Source organism: Perca flavescens, chromosome 14 (genome assembly GCF_004354835.1).
Source record: "Perca flavescens isolate YP-PL-M2 chromosome 14, PFLA_1.0, whole genome shotgun sequence".
Classification (NCBI taxonomy): domain Eukaryota; kingdom Metazoa; phylum Chordata; class Actinopteri; order Perciformes; family Percidae; genus Perca; species Perca flavescens.
The window spans coordinates 20,056,247-20,077,383 of NC_041344.1; the positions used below are offsets into that span (position 1 = coordinate 20,056,247).

Sequence of the window (21,137 nt, forward strand, 5' to 3'; positions counted from 1 at the left end):
ACAGGTCTAGGTTGAAGTAACTTCCTTAAATCTTAACACACACACACACACACACACACACACACACACACACACACACACACACACACACACACACACACACACACACACACACACACACACACACACACACACACACACACACACACACACACACACACACACACACACACACACACACACACACCTTCTTCAAAAACAAGACAAGTATTTCTTAAATTTAGTTTCAGGCATGTTTTTTTTTTGTTCTCAATCTCTTTGTTCTCAAAGAAATGGATGGACAAAACACCTTCACTTGCATTCCTGTAATCAATCTTTTTCAACCCACCTCCTTATTCTTCTCCTCCACACCCCCATTGGTCCCCCATACCCATTTACTCTCATGTAACAGACAGTCTTGTATGTAACAGTGACAAATACTCGCCCTCAGCGCAACAGCCAGGAGGAGAAAAGAGGGGGGAGGGAGAACAAGGTCTGGGAAAAGGGGTAGGGGAAGGGAGGGTGAGTTTTTCTCCTTGAGGAGAAAGTGAAAGGAGAAAACGGGGAGGGAAAACTGTGTGCCCACATCCCTCTTTCTCCCCACATCTTTGTGATGGAGTGGAAGGAGGAAGAACAAGGGAGGTGGAAGGTGACTGAGGTGGATAGGGGAGAGACGGAGAGCAGGGTGAAGTGTGTTGGTCTTCATGTGTCCTGGCCGTCGTGGGCAGGGGTGTCGTTGGCATTGGGCAAGTCTGAGTCGGTCTCCCGGCTGGATATGCGGTCCAGCTCCGCCTGTACATCGCTTAGGCCCAGCTTTGAACCTGCATCAAGTGTGGGTAGATACATACAAAATAGAACTATAATCACAGCAAACAAGCATTTTGGCCAGTGTGATAAATGACACAGCATTAAGTGGCACAAAGGCTTAAATACATGGTTAAAATAAGTGCTGGGTGAAATATTGAATATTAGCATTAACATTTGCAAAAGCAATCTCTTCTCATTTGAGAAGAACAGTTGCAAGACGAGTTAGTTAACAGACACAGGAGTGCATACTGTGATAGAGAAGTGGTAAAATACCTTGACTTTAGTTTGTTGATTGGATTCATTTTTAAATGTTCATTAAGGTCATTTATATGGCATATGGATGGTGTGGAACAATTTGTTTACATCCAGGTTTATTGCAATCATTTATATTTTATATTGCAATAATACAAATGTGTTTCTTTTCAACCAGACTGTATTTTCATTTTGTTTGCATTTTAGTTTTTATTACATTATTGTGCATCAAACATACCTTTACAATTGTCCTTATTGAAAGAGACAAATGTGTCTTTGTTAACCATTGTATGACAGAGCTGCAATTTAATAAGTGTGCTGTAGTAGTACCAATATAATCTACAGTATCTAGTTCAAAAAGTGGAAGGTAGACCCTATTTACGGTAATTTTGAGCTTGTCTGATGAGTTTAAAAGTTGCATTGTTAAAAATATAAAGATACAGTTCTAACTGAAAATGATCTGCCTTGATTTTCCAGCCATTTCACAGAGAATCAATACATATTAGATATACAGTATAAATATAGTATATGGCCAATATGTTGAAAAGTATCAAGATATTTTTTTTCCCCCAAAATGACACAGACACACACATGCGCACACACACACATGCGCACACACACACACACACACACACACACACACACACACACACACACACACACACACACACACACACACACACACACACACACACACACACACACACACACACACACACACACACACACACACACACACACACACACACACACCAACAATGAGATTGCACAATAGACTATGAGCATTAGAATGACACAGAAATAAAGGCATAAAGATGAGGGCTGTTTGTTTGAACTCAGACCCTTTTATGATTTCCTTTACCATGTGTTATGTTCATATCTGGAGTAGAGGACAAGAGAGCAAAGAGGTGAGAAAATGAAGGATGGCTGATGGGAGGTAGAAACCAAAAAGAAGCGATGAGGAGTAACTTAAAATGGCATTAAACCACTAAAACAACTGAATACATGAGCACTTTTTCTCTATTCAACAAAACCAGAGCAATGTAACAACCTCTGTCACCTAGTGTGCATTCTCACCTGACTTGCGTACTGTTCCTGGTGTGTTGTTACCGCCACCAGGCGTCCCGGGCCCCCCTGTCCCTGCTTTCTTTGTCAGTAGACTGTTGAAGAAGTTGGCCAACACACCCTCACTAGTCTGACCTGCAGCATACAGAGACTAAAGTTAAAAACACACATACACACAAAGCAATGCACCGACTACGCAAATGGTTACGGGTTGATGTGTGCAGCGATGAAATGCATACCCGACTGTGGCATGGCATTAGCTACGTTGGCCGCTGCGGAGCGATTACTCGTCCTGGGGGAGCCAGTGGGTGCTCTACTGGTGGTGTCCTGTGAACGACAAAAGAAGTTTATTTCACACATATATGGACGCTGGAGGAAGTTTTCCTTTATCTTTTGAGCCAAGAAAAAAAAAAAAAGGAGCACTCACCACTGGTCGCCCTGCTGTCACAGCGGGCTGTTTGGCGAGCAGCGACTGCAAATTAGAGAGCACAATACGCACACTCACTCCAATTAGTACTTAATTAACATATCAGGACCCTTCAGTCAGATTTAATTGGAGTACAGACAAGCAGCAAACCAACTGACATTAACACAACAGGAAATGTTTTCTGACCTGCAGTTTTACCAGAAACACTTGGTCATCTTCTGCCTGAATCTCCTTTTCATGTACAATCTGGTGACAAGCAAGAAAATTTTTTTTATTTTGAAATTGCTTACAGGCCTTCTTTATAGCTCTACAACAGCTAATAAATTAGATTGGATAAAACTCTCATGATCCCTGCAGGGGTATTCGGTAAAGCTCAGCACATGGAAATTGATGTAGAAAGTAATGAAACATACTATTACAGCAATAATCAATCTATTGCACTGTAAGCTTAGCTTGCCTTAGATGATCTTTCACAGTTAGCCGTTTTTTTTAGTGGGTGCCTGTACCTTTCTGACTGGCGGTTTGACTATTACTTCCTCAAAGCTGTCGTCTGCTTTTACTGTCTGAAAGTTCTCGTGAAGTATGGCAATCTTCTTTTCATTGTCCCAACCTGATGGACTGAGAGAGCAGAGGAAGGGTTACCAACCAAATACAGGTGGTCCCACGGTCCTAGCACGTATACACACGCAAAGGCAGGCTTACATGAAGACAGCATCTCTTTCCACCACTTGTGCCGGGCAGTGGAAGGGAAAGCCGTACAGTCTGTGGACCAGATATTTGTACAGGATGTCCAGGTTTTTCATCTCCTTCACTGATGTGTAAACCAGAGATGCACCGTCTGACATGACTGTCAAGGATATTTTCAACAACACCATCTCAAAAACAAAACTTACACCACAGTGACAGAAAACCTACATCTCTTAATATCAGTAGCACTACAGAAATACAGATTCTAGCTTTGACTAATTGCTACCAGAACACAAAACAACCAAGGCCATGTGCAATATTGGCTCATTTTCAAAAGCAATAACCCTTGAAAATCTAATACTGTTTCCACTCAGCATTGACTGGAGAAAATATTCTGAAAAACAAACTGTTTCAAGCAGTACTACGTCTTATATGACTTTTATGGAACTCTCTTTGCAACAAAGCAATATCAACAACAACGGTTCAGAAACAGCTTACAGTGGTCAAAATACTGCAATAACGGTACTGCTGGGAACTTTGGCCTGAGAACAAAACACCACGACTGCCAGTCACTCAGTTGTACCACCATCCTTCATGACTGGACAGTTGGGCATTAATAGATTACAGGCCAAAATGGGAACGAATGCCTTAAATTTCAGCATCTGACAGGAAAACAAGTCAGTGGTATTGATCAACAGCCCCATTAAAACCCATGTGTATACTGTCCTTTGACCAATAGTTACATTTTGTTTTTGTGACACTATAAATTTGAGTTTGTGCACTTTTTCTAGTTGGTTCACTTTTCAGAAACAAAATTTTCAGTGAAGGATACACTGCAGACAGAAACGTCTGACGTGAGACTGGATGAAGTCCAGGTGTTCGTCTCTGTAGTCGTGCTCCTTCTCCAATGTACTGATGGCGTCACACTGAGGACAAATAAGTAGGTGTGAGACACAGGTGAATGTGTGTAAGTAGACGCAATGAAAAAAATGACCATTCAATTTTGAAATGATTCAACAATTCCACACAGGTTTCATTAGTCATTAGCACATTGAGAACCAAGTACACTTACATTTTTAAGGTAAAAGTAAAATATGTTCCCACACATAAGCTATGTTTATAAGCCAGCAATAAGGGTGCGTGTGTGTGTGTGTACCTTGGTGCAGACCACCACCACTGGTATTCCCAGGTTGTGTGTGAGTGTGTTGTCTCCTAACGGCAGCAGCACACTCTCCTCCTCTTCACTCCTCCTCTGCAGGGTGCCATCCTCCCCACTGCCTGGCTCTGTGTACTCCTGGAACTGTTTTACAACTACACACACGCACAACATTAAGATACAAAAATAATGATGAAGCAAATGGTAAGACCTGGCATGGGTTATCATTTTAAATGTGGCATTATTAATCTCATAACTGGCCTCTTAAGACAAAACCCAGTCCAATGTAAAGCTTTTTACAAAGGCTTTGATAAGGAGGTTCCTTATTCAAGAAGTGTTTTCATACTGCTGAAGAGCATTTTCTGTGAAGACACGTACAGTTTTCAACTTTAGCTACTCGTCAGCCTGACTGCTGTCAGTATGACTCACGTCTGTGCTCCAGCTCCCGCAGTGTTTCCGGGGCGACCCGGAGTTTATCGATGTGTTCCCTAGCGACGGCGGCCCACTTCTGGAGAGAGTCCAGGGCGTTCCATGGCCGAGACATGTCAACTGTTATCAGCAGCAACGTGTTGCCGATTGAGTCCACTGGCACAGCTACTCCCTGCAGACCTTTGTGGTAAAGGTCTCCGTCTAACACCCAGGCATTACACCTAGTTTGGTCTAAAGACACACACATACACACACACACTCAAGCTAAATACATTACAGAGATATGCTGTTGTGTAAAAACAAACAAACACAAGACTACATGGATTTCAAAAATGTTTTGGGTCTATGGACTGCAAGTAGTTGCTGGTTACCATCAATGTCGTCGTCATGGACACTGAAGTAGAGGTATTCCAGGCCCCGCCCTTTCATGAACTCTTCAACCCCCTGCAGTTTTGCAACCAAGGCTGTCTTCCCCGAACCCACCTCACCTAAACACACACATAAAATCAGTTTAAAAAAAAAAAAAGAAGAAAACAAATGTATAGATAGTAGACAAATTATGGGTAGTAGCCTTGTCCATGCCAGAATTCACTGCTATAATGATAATAATATTGGAATTTAGTACCTAAACCATATAGGTTTTCAGTTTGAATAAAGGGGAGCTAGAATTCAAATTTGCCAAAAGCATGTTAAGTGACATACTAACTGAGGCCAACACACCACACCTGAAAGTGTACGATTTGCCCATGCAACCTACTGCCCTCTATCATGCTATGAGCTGTACTAGTAACACCCTTCAGGGTTAATAGAAATAGTATGGTGTTCATCACACACAATCCAAAATTAGGATTGCACAAAACTGCACAAATACAGGGTTGCAACTAATATTTTAATTAACGAATAATCTGCCCATTACGTTCTTGATTCATTTATTAAATCATTTGGTTTATAAAATGTCGGAAAATAGTGGCAACTGCCAATTACAATTTCCTGAACCTCAACCAACAGTCCAAAACCAAAGATATTCGGTTTACTGTCACAAGGAGGGTCAAAGAAAAGCATCACATCCTTACATTTGAGAAGCTGAAACTAGAAAATGTTTGGCATGTTTGCTTGATTACTTAAGTAATTAATTGATTAGAAAAATAGATATATTTTCTGTCAATCACCTAATTGATTAATCACTAATTGTTTCAGCACTAAACAAATTACACATATACTGTAAACAATCCCCTTGACTAGAGCCACACAGCTTCATTATATTATTTTCATGAAGGATCAACAGTCCTAATATACTGCTGTATATCTTTTGACAATGGACTGTATCTGCATTTGGCCTGGCATCATTGCCAACAGCATGCCATTGTTATTGTGTATGTTATAAGGCCAAGGCTGCATCCATTCTTGCACTATGCCATATTATGTCAACAGGGGGACTCAATGCATCATAAGGACAGATATTGCTGATGTTGTCATGGATAGCATAACAGACAAATGACTGTACGTCGGTAACCAACTCGCCGATTAGCTGGAATGGGTAGCAGGCTGCGGATTATCCCAGGCGGATGTGTAGACAGTGTGTGTGTTTGTGTGGACGACAGCGGGACACGAGGATCGAGCGAGACGGGGAGGCACCCTTTCTGCCTCTCAGTCACATAAAGCCCCGCGGCCGCGTTAAAAAAACACAGGCTGATGGGTTGTCTTGTTCCCTCAGCATCATATCCACCAAACTGCTACTAGCATCACTGGACACTGGATGCTCGTATGACTTGCAGTGTTTCAAAGCGGCCCGATTCTCTCTCAAGATGATGAGTGTGTGTGTGTGTGTGTGTGTGTGTGTGTTCAGGAAAATACACCTGTCTCTCTCTGCTAGCCGACGCACCCGCTACCAGGTTTGAACACAAAAGCACCATCAGCCATCAGTCCAGAATAAGCTAGCTTAGCTATCGAGCAATATAAGTCTACCCGAGCCTACCAGGATGAGATGGTCACCAAGATAGCGATGCTCATTGGCTAGCTAGGAGACTGCAGACATACAGATACCCACCCATAACCAGGACATTTTTCCCAGACGGTAGCTTAGATCTTGAATGGGTTGACACTTCACTCAGGATGGTGGACCTGTAGACAGAACAGCCCCGTTACAACACGGGCAAACAAGGCTTATTCATTCATTAACAAACAACGACTGACAGCGAGGAGCTAAAGCGAGCTAGTGCTGCTGTGTCACCAGTGCCCAGCCAGTCTGGTGCTGATGCTAGCTAGCCTCGTTAGCAAGCTAGCTGTCAAACCATCCTCATCCCAGCACAATGGACCCTCTGCGCCCACAAACCCTGCTCATAATAACCTATCTTAAAAGACCAATCGCCCACCATAAGTCCTGTCCGTCATCCTCCTCTGGGTTGGAGTTCTCCAGTGTGCTCTTAAGTCCAGTTGAGGTGGAGGATAATAATGCACTCCTCCCTGAAGTCGCCATCTTCACAGGGCTTGTAAACCGACCAGAGCGCCCGGATGTAGCAGTTGTGTGCTAACCTAGCCTGGTGCACCGCACACCGGGGCGCGATATTACGAATCCCACTATGGCCACGCCAAGACCCGCCCTTCAATAGCGTTCACACACTACTATTGGCCAGGCGTCCATGCTTACATGTAAAGGTCATATCCCCTGACCAATCCCCTAACCCTAACCTTAACCACTCGAGGTGAAATGCCTAACCCCAACCAATCGAGCTGCTTCGTAGGGCGGGTCTTGGCGTGACCATAGTGGGATTCGTAATTTTGCCACCGGGGCCGGGGCGTGGTCCTGCCTGCCCGCACAAAGCTGGGGTCCTTGCTCAAGACATAAAATTATCTCATCCGCAAAGTGACAGACAGGACTGTCCACCCCAAGTTATGTACAGAGTGAGAGTCTACAAACTACTATATTATTAACTTATCAAAAAACAAATGTGATATATAGGCTAAAGGGGACATAATATTATGTAGGCTTGTGTAAATTGGGACTGATACATAAATAATGAACCAAATATATAGTAGTACAAAGCCCAGCGAGAATAAGGCTATTTTTGATTTATCAGAGTAGGATAAATGGGCTTTCAAAAAAGCCACACAAATCCTAAAATCGTTATCTTATAATGCCTTGATTTGTGAATAATATGGCACCGGGCCTAAGCCTACAGGAGAGATAACGCTGGAATAGCCTACCATTTGGGTGCACTTCAAACTGACTAGCATAGACTGTAGAGGTTGAGATCGAGCACCAATGATTTTACAACAGGTTAGACAACATAATAGAACGATAACACAAGGGAAATAAGTGAATCAATCCAAATTGCAGCCCTATTAAAATCTTATTTAGTTTTTAATAAGGCCGATTAGAAGTCATGCAGTGAGCGGTCAGCACAGAAAAATAGTAAGAGTAAGAACTTTCATAAAGGTTAGTGCCACTTTACTTTTAATAGCTGAATTAATTGAATACCTACACGGAAATTGAAATAATTTAATCTAAATAGACAAAAAAAAAAAAAAAAAAAAAGATATGTAGCTAGTGTTGAGAAACGTTTTTAATTCGTCTACACACCATGAATCTGGGGGGCACAGCGTGAACTTTGAATTAACTACCAAGTGGTCTCAGGTGTGCGGTCATCACTTATTATAAAACCACTGAAGCACATCGCAGCCAATCAAAGCTGAGAACCGGAAAATCTGTTTTATACGTGTCAGTTCACCATAACAACCACGAGATGGCGTTGATACACTGTGCTCGGAGCTCGCTGGTCCCAGGGTACGGTGCGCTCTCTGCGGCCCCCGATGGAGCCAGCGGATTACGAACTCTAGTTAAGTGAAGCACCGTCCTCCCCCTCCTCCCCATCTTTCACCCAGAGTAAACCCAGTAGCACGGAGCGCATCCTCGCCGTGCTCGCCCTGTGGGAATTCTGTTTGGCTGTCAGTGGCAAACCGGCCGAGCTTTGCAGTGTGGGGGACTGAGGAAAACATATAGACAAAGAGTGAGGAAAGGGAGATGGGTCCGGAGGCAGTGAGGCATCCGTGATTGTCAAGCAGGCTAAACGGCGTTGAAGTTCTTCGGCTCCGCTCGGATCTTTTCTCCAGGTCGTTGAGGTGAGTTTTCTCTCTGCAAGAGATAGGAGCAGCCCGGATGGTGCATGTCTTACCCCGCTGCATGAGAGAGTAGAGGCTATTCCAAACATGTTCTTTATTGTCCTATAAGTGAAAGACATATGATGACATTATAGCCTGATCTGTAGCCTCTCATGTTTATTGTTTAACAGCATATGAGACTTTGTGGATTTATTAGGCTACTTATTCTGTAGAATAAAATGGACCACAAAACTATAATTGTTACTATCAGGCAACAACATATTATTCTAAAGAAATCTACAGTGATTTGAGAGATTATTTGTTTGAGAAAATACAGGAAAAGACCTTGTAGGTCTTAGAAAGTCTCTGCTTTAGTTTATTTCGGCTGGAGTCATAAAACAAGATAAGAAAAATCTGCTTTATTCTCTGTCTCTCTCTTCCTTTCCTCTCTTTCATTCACTCTCACTTGCTTGCCTTTCCCCAATTTTCTCTCTCACTCCATCTCTCTAATCCCCCCTCTCACAACCTCTGTCTCCTCACACTCACTGCTTCTCTCTCTGTCAGCTCTAATAACACTAGTGAGTTTGCAACACTAGACTGCTTCACTTCTGATACTCTTCTCTTGTCTTTTCTCACACCCAGCCGCCTTTCCTGTATCCACTCTTTCATCTGACACCTGTCATGATTAATGTTCCACATAGGGTGTGCATATCATGCCACATCGTTCTTTAGCTATTGCTGCCTGTACTGTGTCTGGATGGCGATGTTACTCCTCTGATAATCAATATGTGACGGAGCAGTTACAGTATTTAAATGTTACATGGACCTGTGGCTAAATCATTAATTTCACATCTGCCACAGTCCCTCTACACACGTGCACATGTGAAGGTGAATGGTCACACACACACACACACACACACACACACACACACACACACACACACACACACACAGAATCAAGAGTCATGGCAATTAAGGTCTGAGCCTTGATTGATTGTCACAGTGTGGAGATTAAGAACTGACAGTAAGAAGCCTTGGAAGGATTTTAAGACATCTTACACTGCCCAGCAATCAATCATTACTATTCTGGTTTTTGTTTGGGTATTATGTATTTGGATTTACAGAGCGCAGAAAACAAAGTGTTCAGGCTCTAATGCTACAATTTGCATATCTTTGTTAGTGGTGGTAGCTTCTATAAATATTTTCTCTGCAGTCATATTACTTGTCAAATGTTAAAAAATCATGCCCTGTTATTCTATAAATTCATACAATAGCTTATTTGGGGGGACTTGATATGTACTATATGTACTGTAATACCAAGCAGGGTTTAAGAATTAGGAGCTGTACTTTGACTGAATTTGTTTTGTTTTCAGCCTGTGACAACGTGTGATATGAAAATTCATTGTCACCTCTGGCAATGTGCAACATATGTGACAGCTGATCTAAAGGCAGATCCCACATACAGCTCTTTTACAGTAGCTGTAAATATCTTCCACATCCTCCGTCACTTAGCAGTGCCACCTGCTGTCACCGGAACAGACAGGCATATGCTGCTTCCCGCAAACACACACACACACACACACACACACACACACACACACACACACACACACACACACACACACACACACACATGCAAACATGTCACCACCATGCATCGGGGCACATACGGAAGCACAACTAACGACACGCCACCTACACACAGGTTTTACGCCTGTTTCTCTGTATACAACCCATTCAGTGAGCTTAGCTAAAAATAATCACCACCAGCCAACACACACATGGAACATGAATTATGGAAGACAGAGGAAGAGAGAGAGACATTCAGGTCAGATTCAGACCCAGTTCCAAGAGCTTCACTCCCCAAGGATGGTACTACTAGACCGCTGCATTAATATTCAGTTTGTACCATGTAGCACATCAGACCTGCGGTTATCCTTGTTTGGAACTAACTGGACTGCTATTGTTTCAGCCCAGTTCTCCATGTACAGTATGTAGCCTACTGGGAAAATGGATCCATGTATTTAAAGATTATTATACATGCAATGCAGTGTTTCCATAATAGTAATAAATGTATAGTGTCAACTGGATCTTGTTTTAGAAATTGTAGCCTTTAAGTAAAGAGCACATGTTGGGAGGTCATTAAAGTATTATTGATGATGCTACAGTGCAAGTGTACAATCTACTGTACTGTACTAAGTGTACTCAGACAGACACAAGAGTGGTATCAGTCTTCTCTTCTAAGAAAGCGAATAAGCACATATCCCAAAATGTCAAATTATCCCTTTAAAGGTCCTGCACACCCACACAGGTTTTTTTTAACTACTTCTTAATAATTACATCTCTGATCAGGTTGGAGGTGGGTGGAGTTATGCTGGAAATTATGTCAAGTCACAAGAGTATCATTAAGAACTACAGTATAACGGTGTTGGTTTTTACACTCGAACAGGTGCAACAAAACAAGAGGAGAGTGAGGAAGATGTCCATCAAGCTGAGTCTGCACACACCCACACAGGTCTAATTAAGCAGAATAATTGAAAACACCTGTGTGGGTGGTTGATGGATGTGCAGTGCCTTTAAGATCAATAGTTATCCCTTGTTACACATTAAACATTATTGCCATGCTTGTGTGTCAAATTGACCATCAAGCTCCCGTGAGATGTGTTATACAGTTGAATACCTGGAAGAAGTAGCTAGATTTTGTGTAGAAAGCGAGAGCTCTTGAACAAATGAAAAGCGGCAGACATTGTGATGATGAGACATTTCATTAGCGGCTTTTACTGTAAAATGTGATTTAAACTAATTTCTTGATTAAGAATTCATTTCACATTAACATGAGAGAAAACTATGTCGATGTCGCAGCGATTAGATGCTTGATGGTATTCTATTTTGGGATTGTGAACATTATACACTCTGATGAAACCTGAGGAGAAACCTCGCCGATTTGTTCTGGTTACTCAGCAGAGCTGTGTGTGTGTGTGTGTGTGTGTGTGTGTGTGTGTGTGTGTGTGTGTGTGTGTGTGTGTGTTTACGTGTGTGCAATTGTATGCAAATGTATATGGAACGCGTACAGCCAAATGCGTCTTTGCATTAACATGAAAAGGCTTAATTGTTTGTTTGTGTTCATGCTGGACAGTATGTGTGTATTTGTTATTTGGGGACCATGTCTGATATTCAGTAGCTTCAGAGTCCTGACCTTGAACAGTTTGAGTGCTGTCTGCTTAGTCAGGACCTCTGCATCTGTTCATGTCAAAGCAAACAACAGTTCAAATGCACTGCAGTGCATGCATGGGATTTTTTATGTATGTATGTATGTATCTATCTATCTATCTATCTATCTATCTATATATATATATATATATATATATATATATATATATATATATATCTATTATCTATCTATCTATCTTGTAATTAACCCTGTCTTTTATCCTCTCTCCCTCTCCTTGCAGTGTGTTATTGTGTGTTCAGCATGAGTAACATCTATGAGTCTGCAGAGGCCACACTGGGCTTCATCAGCTCTCCATGCCTAGCCAAAGTGGAGCTGAGAGTGGCCAGCCGGGGGATCTCGGACCGCGACGCTCTCTCCAAACCTGACCCCTGCGTGGTGCTCAAGATGCAGTCGCACGGGCAGTGGTTTGAGGTACGGTAACTTGGTGGGATGAAGGGCTGAAGTGAGAGAAAGACAATTCAGAAAGACAAAGCCAGAAAATGAAAGTGTAATGGTTACATCAGTCAAATTGTTCTTGCTCGTAACACTCAATGCCCATTGTAAGACATTCTCAATAAGAGCAGCAGGTTTGTATATGTGCTATCTACCCATACTGTACATTGTTGATCTTTTATGAATAAGAGTGCCATTTGAACTATTTTATTTTCAGAGCACATAGAAAAGCCCCTAGAACTGCCTAGCATTAATAAAAGCTTTCCAATTCCTTAGTGAAATGACATTATATTGCTATTGATGCTTTTAATAAACAATTTATCTTTGCATTACACTCTAAGTGTCTTCATCTGCTCTTCATGTTTTGTTCCTTATTAATTCCTCTGTAGACAACACTTGTCATAGAATTGTTTGACAAAATGATGGTGTATAATCAAGGACCTACGCTGTCATGAAGAGCTGTGATTGTGTCGCTAAACTTCTCCCGCTAAATTGCAGGTTACGTTTGGTTCTAATAAATTATGGATGCTGATTGTCACAGCAGCCAACTGAAATCATTTTTTGGAGATTGGTGTACAGATAGATTGTCACCTTAAAATTGAAAGTGTGCTGGTTTTGTTACTCTGATCATCTTAGCTCTCCAAAACAAGTTGTCTGCCCCAATCATTTTGATATTGAAAATAACAAATTACTTTTTTTTCTGGAATCATGCATTGTATTGAGCACACTGTGCAGAATTGATTCTTTAGCACTTGAAATTAGAAAAGAAACTGATGGTGCTTTCTGGTAGTAGGTGTTTCACTTCCTCTCCTCTTTGAGTGACTTCAGATGGAATCTCGTTCTTTAAGAAACATCTTATACCCACTGAAGTCTCACAGGTGGCGTAGTAGCACACTTATTAGCTGAACTTTGTAAGGGGCACAACATGAGGGAAATTCAGGAGTGGATCTTTATGTGTCTTTCTTTCTCAAGATCTAGTGCGCAGAAAGTAGTGTGGCATTATTCTGTCTTTGGAGACTCAGAAAGCTACTTTGTACAGTGTGTGTGTGTGTGTGTGTGTGTGTGTGTGTGTGTGTGTGTGTGTGTGTGTGTGTGTGTGTTCATGATTCTTTTTGCTTTGATGAGATGCCAGACTATTGAGGTAAGTGTCAGATAAAGGCCAAATCTGTTTGTGTGTGTGTCTGTTGAGTCTGCTGGTGTGCCATTCACGTGTGTGTGTGTGTGTGTGTGTGTGAGTGTGTGTGCATGTGCGTGTGCGTGTGCGTGTGTGCCAAAGGGTTATCAACAATAAAAGGGACCCAGTCGTTGCTGCTAGTGTCGGGTATGTTTTGTTGGCAGCATTGAGCCTTTTGTTTGGCTTCTCCATCAGGCAGTTTGAGAGAAGAAATGTCAGATCAATGTTACAATGATTGTGTCATCAAACAGCTTCTGCGATTTTAGCCATTCAAAAATCTATATTCCCAGTTCTCAAGTTGATAAGTGTAAACAATTTGGTAATGGCTATTTGTGGTAATTGCTGCAGTGCTGAAAAGTCAATCAATGCACAATGTCTGTTTTGGGTGTTGAACGAAATCTTCATACTTCAGTCCACTTCGGAAAGACCATTAAAAACAATTTTTTAAGTGACACTGCCAACAGTTTGATGAAATACCACATTCACATAGCTAGACCTTTATATGAAAAATATGCAGAACTATGAAAAAATTATTGATTAGAGTAACAAAATAATAATATAGGATTTAGTTGTTTGTTATTAGATGTTTTGACCAGTAAGTATGAATGGTAACAAAGTAGTTAGTTAAATAATTAAATAAATGTAATTATAAAACTATTCATTATATTTAAATGGACATAAAAAAAAGTAATAAATCAATTAAACTGATGAAACTAGACTGATTCCAAATGAATTAATAATGGAAATACATTTGACCCTCTAGTTTTATTATGGTATTATTTGATGTAGCATTTCCACTTCCCAGGTGATTTTCCATTTACCAACTCTGCTATAATGATCACTGGAGGTACTAGGGTTAACCTTGAGTTATTTGTGTTTGCCCAGCTTCAATGGGAGGGCATCAACCCTAAATACTCGTGTGTTTGCAGGTGGACCGTACAGAGGTTATTCGCAGCAGTAGCAGCCCAGTCTTCTCCAAGATCCTCCTGGTGGATTACTACTTTGAGGAGGTCCAGAGGCTCCGCTTTGAACTTCATGACATCAGCTCTGGCAACAATGGCCTCCGTGACGCTGACTTCCTGGGAGCCTTGGAGTGCACCTTAGGACAGGTCAGTGTGTCTTTTGACGGGTTGTGCTTGACCAAATGGGGAGCATATGTGAAAACATGCAGGTTAGTTAAGAATGGATGATGTGACAGATGAGTACACACAAAGGTGAGTAAGTTAAGTTTTAGCTGTCTTCTGGACACTTACTGTAATCATGCCATGTTACACTCCTTGCTAATACTGTCATCTTCCACTGTACACTATTCATTATTAAAACAGACATCTACTAGAAGCCTAAGCTTATATGAATGAATATGAAACAGCATTTCAGGTAGGTCGCTGCACAAGCTAAGTGGTGTGTGTGAGTGAAGTTTTGAGTTCACATCTGAACACGTGAGTGAGTTCACCATTAGAACCAGAAGTGCGTATGATGAGTGCATGCTTCTCCAACGCATGAAAGGAGTGCATTCATGTGCATCAGTGAGTGCACTTACATCCAGCACATTGCATTTACCCACTATATCATTTACAGTAGGTGTTATGTTTACCAGTGTAGAGCATGGAAGTCTGTGTGAGACATATGCATGCATGAATACAGCCTGCATGCTTTGAGTGTAAGAATTACAGACTCAAGTATATAATCCTTTGTAAAGTAAACTGAGCTTGTTGGGATTTGAAATGTCTGAATCGGGTATTGTGTACTACTTTAATTAGGGTGAAAGAGCAACTTTAAGATTAGAGAGACCAACCTTAGCCGTGGATGGAATCCTAATGCTATCATTTCACTTGAGGTCAGCTACTCTCACTATCTGCTTTTACACTGAGCTATAGTTGTCCTTGAGTCTTTAGCTTTGTAAAGCCCTGGCAGTGCTTTAAAGTATGTTTTCAAAGCATTAATATGTGCATATCCTAATACGTATGGCCTTTTTTTCTCACCTAATGGTGTTGTTGGCCCTCTTAATGATGTAGTTGTAATCAATATTTAAAGATTTTCCTCATTTACGTGCTTTACTTAATATCAAAGAGCATTTGAAAAGTACTAATTAACAGGTTTTTCAGGAAATCACAAGCTAAGTCAGGCTGAGAAGCAGGAACAAGAGAGAAAGCAGAAAGGGGAGAAGTAAACTTTAAAAAGTACAGCTTTAAAAAGTAAAGTTTTTGTGTCCATTTCCCATTGCCAGAGACGCTATCAGCAACATACAGCTTGTGAATGTATAATAGTTGGGAGAACTGAGATAATTGATGTGGAAGAAGGGGATTTTGAAGGCGAGTGCCAAGGAGGTTTACTGAAATGGGAAAACATGCTAAACAAAAAGAGCATTAAAGAAGTGCAATATTGAGGTACCAGAGAGGCACATATGAGCATTTCAGTAAGTGATAGTAACTGATTTGTTATTAGAAATCCACATTGTGAAAATTGAGACATATAACAGAAGAGTTGTGTTGAAATTGTGTTCATTTTGGATCTTTTTTGCGTGTACAGTAGCAGGTCCACCATAGTTACTGGTTTCATCACTGAGAAATGTAGCCAGGGGGGAGGCATGCCACAAACGCATTGTGTCATTGTGTCAGTGATATTGCCACAGACAGCATGTAAGTGCAGCAATTAAACAAGACATGTTGACCTTAAAGTGTCTCAGTCCATATTACCAGTGGATCACATGACTACTTATATGTAATAAAACCATGATAATTCTGCAGTGCCCCTCTTTATCGCATGTTTAAACTGTTTTTTTTTTTTTATTAGCTGGTGAACATATTTCAGCTTAAGAGCCAGATTGTTTTCTCTGGAGTTGGTGGAGACCAAAAACAGAGTCAAAAGGAGAGTGAATGTTGGACTTACATTTGTTAGTTTGCCAGAAACACAACTCCAAATGAATGGCAATGTTGCTGCGAATCTGCTTGATGCGTAAACCGGCAACTGTTTGCAGTCAGCCATATCAACATAAAAGTATTATGTCAGTGATGTGTTTACAAGATTGCTTCTGCTGCACCCAAGTGGCCAAAAATTAATTATTGCATGTTTAATAAATAATACATTTCGAGGCAAGAAACATCCCGTGTTTTCCTTGTAATTATATTTAATTTCAAAATGAAACATTTTTAAAGCTTTCAAACCTGATTTCTATATCAAAACGGAACACCATAAAACACAGATCTTTGCAGAATATATAATTACAAACAAGCTTTAAGACAAAACGAAAGAACACACGTGTACAGTATATGTATACATCCCAGTAATGAGCCCTCAATATAAAACCCCTGCGTATCACTTTTGCTCTTTGGATTACAACTGAATCAAATGACTCCCTGTAATTTGAAGGCATTGATAGTGCTGCCGATCCCACTAAAGCGTGATTTATACTTCTGCGTAAAATCTACACTGTTGCTACGTACTGTATGTAGGTACGTGGAGACACAAACCTACGCCGGACCCTACGCCGTATCTCGGCCGTGGCTTGGTAGCATTGCATTTCCCCCTACTTATTTCCTGGTTCTCCTCCATAAATCAAGGAGAGGGTTAACTTTTCTTGCTACAGATTTACCACCTTGATCAGAAAGCACAGGGGAGACACTTTGTTTCTGTCACTATAACTCTAGAGTCGCTACTCGCTCCGAAGCCAATCGCCATCCCTATCTCACTTTCTCCCTCGCTCTATCACACACACACACACACATGCCAGCTCGACGCACACACCAACGCACAAGTATAAACATCGTGGAGCCTCCGCAGAACCATAAACCAAGCTTCCAGGTGCTTTTAGCTCATTGTTTTGGGTGGTCTGTATGTGTGGTAGACACTCAATGGATCTTACTGACCTCCCCATGTAAACTTGGGCACTCACTTATAGCTTGTGTAACACCTGGACAGCCCAAAATAGGAGCTGGCAGATCAAAACAGGCATACAACACCTGAGAAAATTACATTTGACAGGTGGTGAGAAAGGTGACTCCACCATGCTGCTTTCTGTCCATTGGATGTGTAAAGTAGGCAGTTGTACTGTATGCTAGCATCAAGGAGGAACGGAGAAGTGCTAGGTAACACTGTGGGGACACCAACAGGGCAAGCTTGTCCCTCTGAGGAGAAAAAGTGGAGAATGTGAGCTGATTTTGTGGAGTCTGTTTGTTTCAGATTGTCTCTCAGAGGAAACTGACCAAAGCTCTACTCAAACAGGGAAACACTTCTGGAAAGTCCTCCATAACGGTATGACACTGTTTTCCGAGTCAGCCTGTCAAAGTTATATACGCACGCACAAATCACACACGCACCACCTCTTGCACTCAAGACACCCTGAAGATAATTAATTTGATGATGTTGCCTGTTCAATCAGTTCTCTTCCTCATTTCCATCTCATTTTCTCTCACCTCCTTCCTTTGCCTCTCTCTGCCTCCCCCTTCTCCGCTTCCTTCCTTTTTTTTTCTCCACCCCCGCCTCCCCCTTGTAAAGGTGACAGCAGAGGAGTTGTCTGGTAATGACGATTACGTTGAACTCTCCTTCAGCGCTCGTAAGCTAGACGACAAGGTTTGTGCAAAGTTTAAAAATCAGTGGTTTTCCTTTACTTACTTTCCTTTGCTTTATTCTTTATTCAGGACACAAAAAATGGTCCATAGCGCAATACAAAACATAGCAAAAGACAGACAAATACAAGACAAAACACATACAATAAGAAATGACTACAACAGTCAGAGTCATATATTAGCGTATAGACTAAAACGCCAATGGTTCCACAATCTCAAAGTGAACCTAACCGCACTCATTGGAGGGTTCACTAGAGTTGCAATTATGTTGTTGAATGACTTTTTAGTCTACACATACATCTGTACATGAGTACAGCAGGACAGGTGGTTTAGATATGAGAGGAATTAATATTCAGATATATGGGTTTGTGCACGGCAGGCAGGTGTGTGTGTGTGTGTTTTTGTGTGTGCGTGATAAAGTATGTGGGTGGAGGGTTGTGAGAATGGCGATAAAGCAACTCACACACAATACACAAAAGTGCAATCTGGCATTAGAGGAGGCCTGCTGAGATAGATCCCTCCCCCTCTTCCGAATAACCCCCTCCTATCTCAGCCACCCCACCACACACACAGATAACTTTATTAATTTTCACACACACACGCAAAGCCACGGATGACTAATCCAAACAAGTTGTGCCTTAGGGAAAAGATGGAAGAAAGCAGGAGAGGGGCTGATAAATTGGAGAGGACAGGGAAGGGATGGGTGGTAGAAAGAGAGAAAAAAAGGAGCGAAATAATGATTCTGTTAGTATATGAATGATTTATGGTGATCAAAGTCAGTTCTGAGGCCTTACATGTGTGTTTTCCCTCTAAAGGATTTCTTCAGCAAGTCAGACCCTTTCCTGGAGATTTTTAGATTAAATGATGATGGGACTGAGTCGCTCGTACACAGAACTGAGGTAATTAAATGCACACACAAACACATAAAGATGTATTATTTCCCACTTCAGGCCGGTAATTTACAAAAACTGCAATGTTTTGTGCACTGCAGACGATCATGAACAACCTGAGCCCAGTTTGGAAATCCTTCAAAGTTTCCTTGAACACACTCTGCAGTGGTGACCACGACAGGGAGCTAAAGGTGAGTCTGCAACTATTTTTTACAGGTCATTATAATGGCAACATCATTTTATTTAACCTCAATTATAATATGCAACAATTTGAGTGTGCAAAACCTTGGCTACAGCTCCCTTTATTTTTTTAAGTTCCCCCAGGGAGACACAATGCACATTAAAGCCGGTTTCTCATATGAACTCTGAATGTCCGGAGTTGCTTTTTCACACATGTAGCACACAACAGGAGATTGTACGTGTCAGACACATTCTCACCTACCAGAAATACTCGTTTTGGTGTGAGCAAGGGGTACACACTGCAGTCACAGAGCCGGTCACATAGCCGGTTCGTAATTTGGTCATTAAAAAACAAGTCTCTTGCCGTCCTTGTATTTGTCTGACCATTTTGGCATCAGCCCTTACCAACAGAAGTTCCAGAATCTTTTCATCTCTACAGATCCGTGTAAATCACACTTCTTCTTCACCCTCAGATGTTTGTATTTTTCCGGTTTCGCTCCAGCCACATGATAGAAACGTCATCAACACGCCAAGACTCTCGCTGTGAATTCTTGGCAAAATGACCTGCTCTATCCAAACTCAAGGCCCAGTCGGACATTGAACATGTTACCCTGCCAGCTCCCGAGTGTAAAGTCTTTTTAATGTCCGGCCCAACTGATTTGGACGTTTGCGTTCGTACACCTCCTCTGGGATATGTCTAGATAAATTCCGAACAGCACCTCAAGGCCTGTAGGTGTTTTTTTGTGCAGCATACAAATGTTGAGATTTGTAAAATATAAACAAAGTACCACATACCCACAAGTAGCCTATATAACTGAATCAAACCATGTGAGCAAGTCACAAAGCAGCCTCAATCATCTCCTTCCATTTTCTTATCCGAGTCATGAGTTACATTAAGTTCAGGTCATGTGCTGCCTTTCCTGTCATCCTGATGACTGATGTGTTATTTAAAGAGCCGGATGGGTGTGAAAGAGCTCTGTGGTCGTCCTAAACTCTCACCTTTACTTGCCAAAATAGAACTGTGCGCACATTTGTGTGTGTGTGTGTGTGTGTGTGTGTGTGTGTGTGTGTGTGTGTGTGTGTGTGTGTGTGTGTGTGTGTGTGTGTGTGTGTGTGTGTGCGTGCGTGCATGCGTGTGTGTGTGTGCGTGCGTGCGTGCGTGTGTGCATATGTGTGAAAGTGGTGGTTGCACATCAGCTCCAAACAGTTTTTCTTTTCATGAATAAACATGAGGTTGTTCATTAAATATTCAGAGGCGTCTTAACTCTGCATGGCTCCTAACAGCAGGAGAAAGGGCTCACACACAATCACACACATGCAGGCCATAGACTATGGTTTCTAGGGCTACCTGTTTGAAGCATCAGAGCTATAGTGAGAAATGGCAGGGCTGAGATTTCTATTCAGACCTGTGCTTCCTTTTCACAGGGTCTTAACTGACCAATGCATAAATGCATAACCCTCCTCTGCCGTGTCTGTCTGTCTCCCGCTTTGTGTTGCTCCTTATCCATTTCATCCACCTCTTTACTTTTCCATACGTTCCTCTGTTGGTCTCTCTCTCCCTCCGTCCAACAGTTAGTATTCACTGAATGGAACGGAGATTCTTCATTCTTTCATTACTCTCCCGCGCAGCTCTCAGCAACCTGAAGTGGAAGTGCTCTCTCCCTCACACACAAAACTGATTGTCAAAAACACAAACACGCATACAAACCACAAATGATCACACACACACACACACACACACACTCTCTCTCTCTCTCTCTCTCT

At 41.8% G+C, this 21,137-nt stretch overlaps 2 protein-coding genes across 3 annotated transcripts in view; one reads left to right on the top strand and one right to left on the bottom strand.

Annotated features, from left to right (window-relative positions):
- Positions 1–219: 219 nt before the first annotated feature.
- On the bottom strand, positions 220–7,361 carry dync1li1 (dynein, cytoplasmic 1, light intermediate chain 1). The gene is made up of 13 exons (XM_028597366.1): positions 7,175–7,361; positions 6,850–6,923; positions 5,174–5,290; positions 4,803–5,033; positions 4,374–4,528; positions 4,050–4,143; positions 3,233–3,368; positions 3,037–3,148; positions 2,717–2,776; positions 2,531–2,575; positions 2,343–2,430; positions 2,116–2,238; positions 220–800 (listed from the first exon to the last, which is right to left on the bottom strand). Exons 1-13 carry the CDS (start codon positions 7,276–7,278, stop codon positions 682–684), a joined length of 1,458 nt encoding a protein of 485 aa, XP_028453167.1. The 5' UTR covers positions 7,279–7,361; the 3' UTR covers positions 220–681.
- A 1,161-nt stretch (positions 7,362–8,522) lies between these two features.
- The window catches only part of cpne4b (copine IVb), a 21,434-nt gene continuing 8,819 nt past the window's right edge, over positions 8,523–21,137 (top strand). The window contains exons 1-7 of one of the 2 annotated variants that reach the window (XM_028597214.1): positions 8,523–8,921; positions 12,353–12,543; positions 14,668–14,847; positions 17,918–17,989; positions 18,233–18,307; positions 19,119–19,202; positions 19,295–19,384. In XM_028597214.1, coding sequence (XP_028453015.1) covers positions 12,373–12,543; positions 14,668–14,847; positions 17,918–17,989; positions 18,233–18,307; positions 19,119–19,202; positions 19,295–19,384 — 672 coding nt within the window. In that variant the 5' untranslated portion in view covers positions 8,523–8,921; positions 12,353–12,372. Of the gene's footprint in view, positions 8,922–12,352; positions 12,544–13,539; positions 13,706–14,667; positions 14,848–17,917; positions 17,990–18,232; positions 18,308–19,118; positions 19,203–19,294; positions 19,385–21,137 lie in introns of those variants that run through there. The other variant, XM_028597215.1, reaches the window with a different exon arrangement.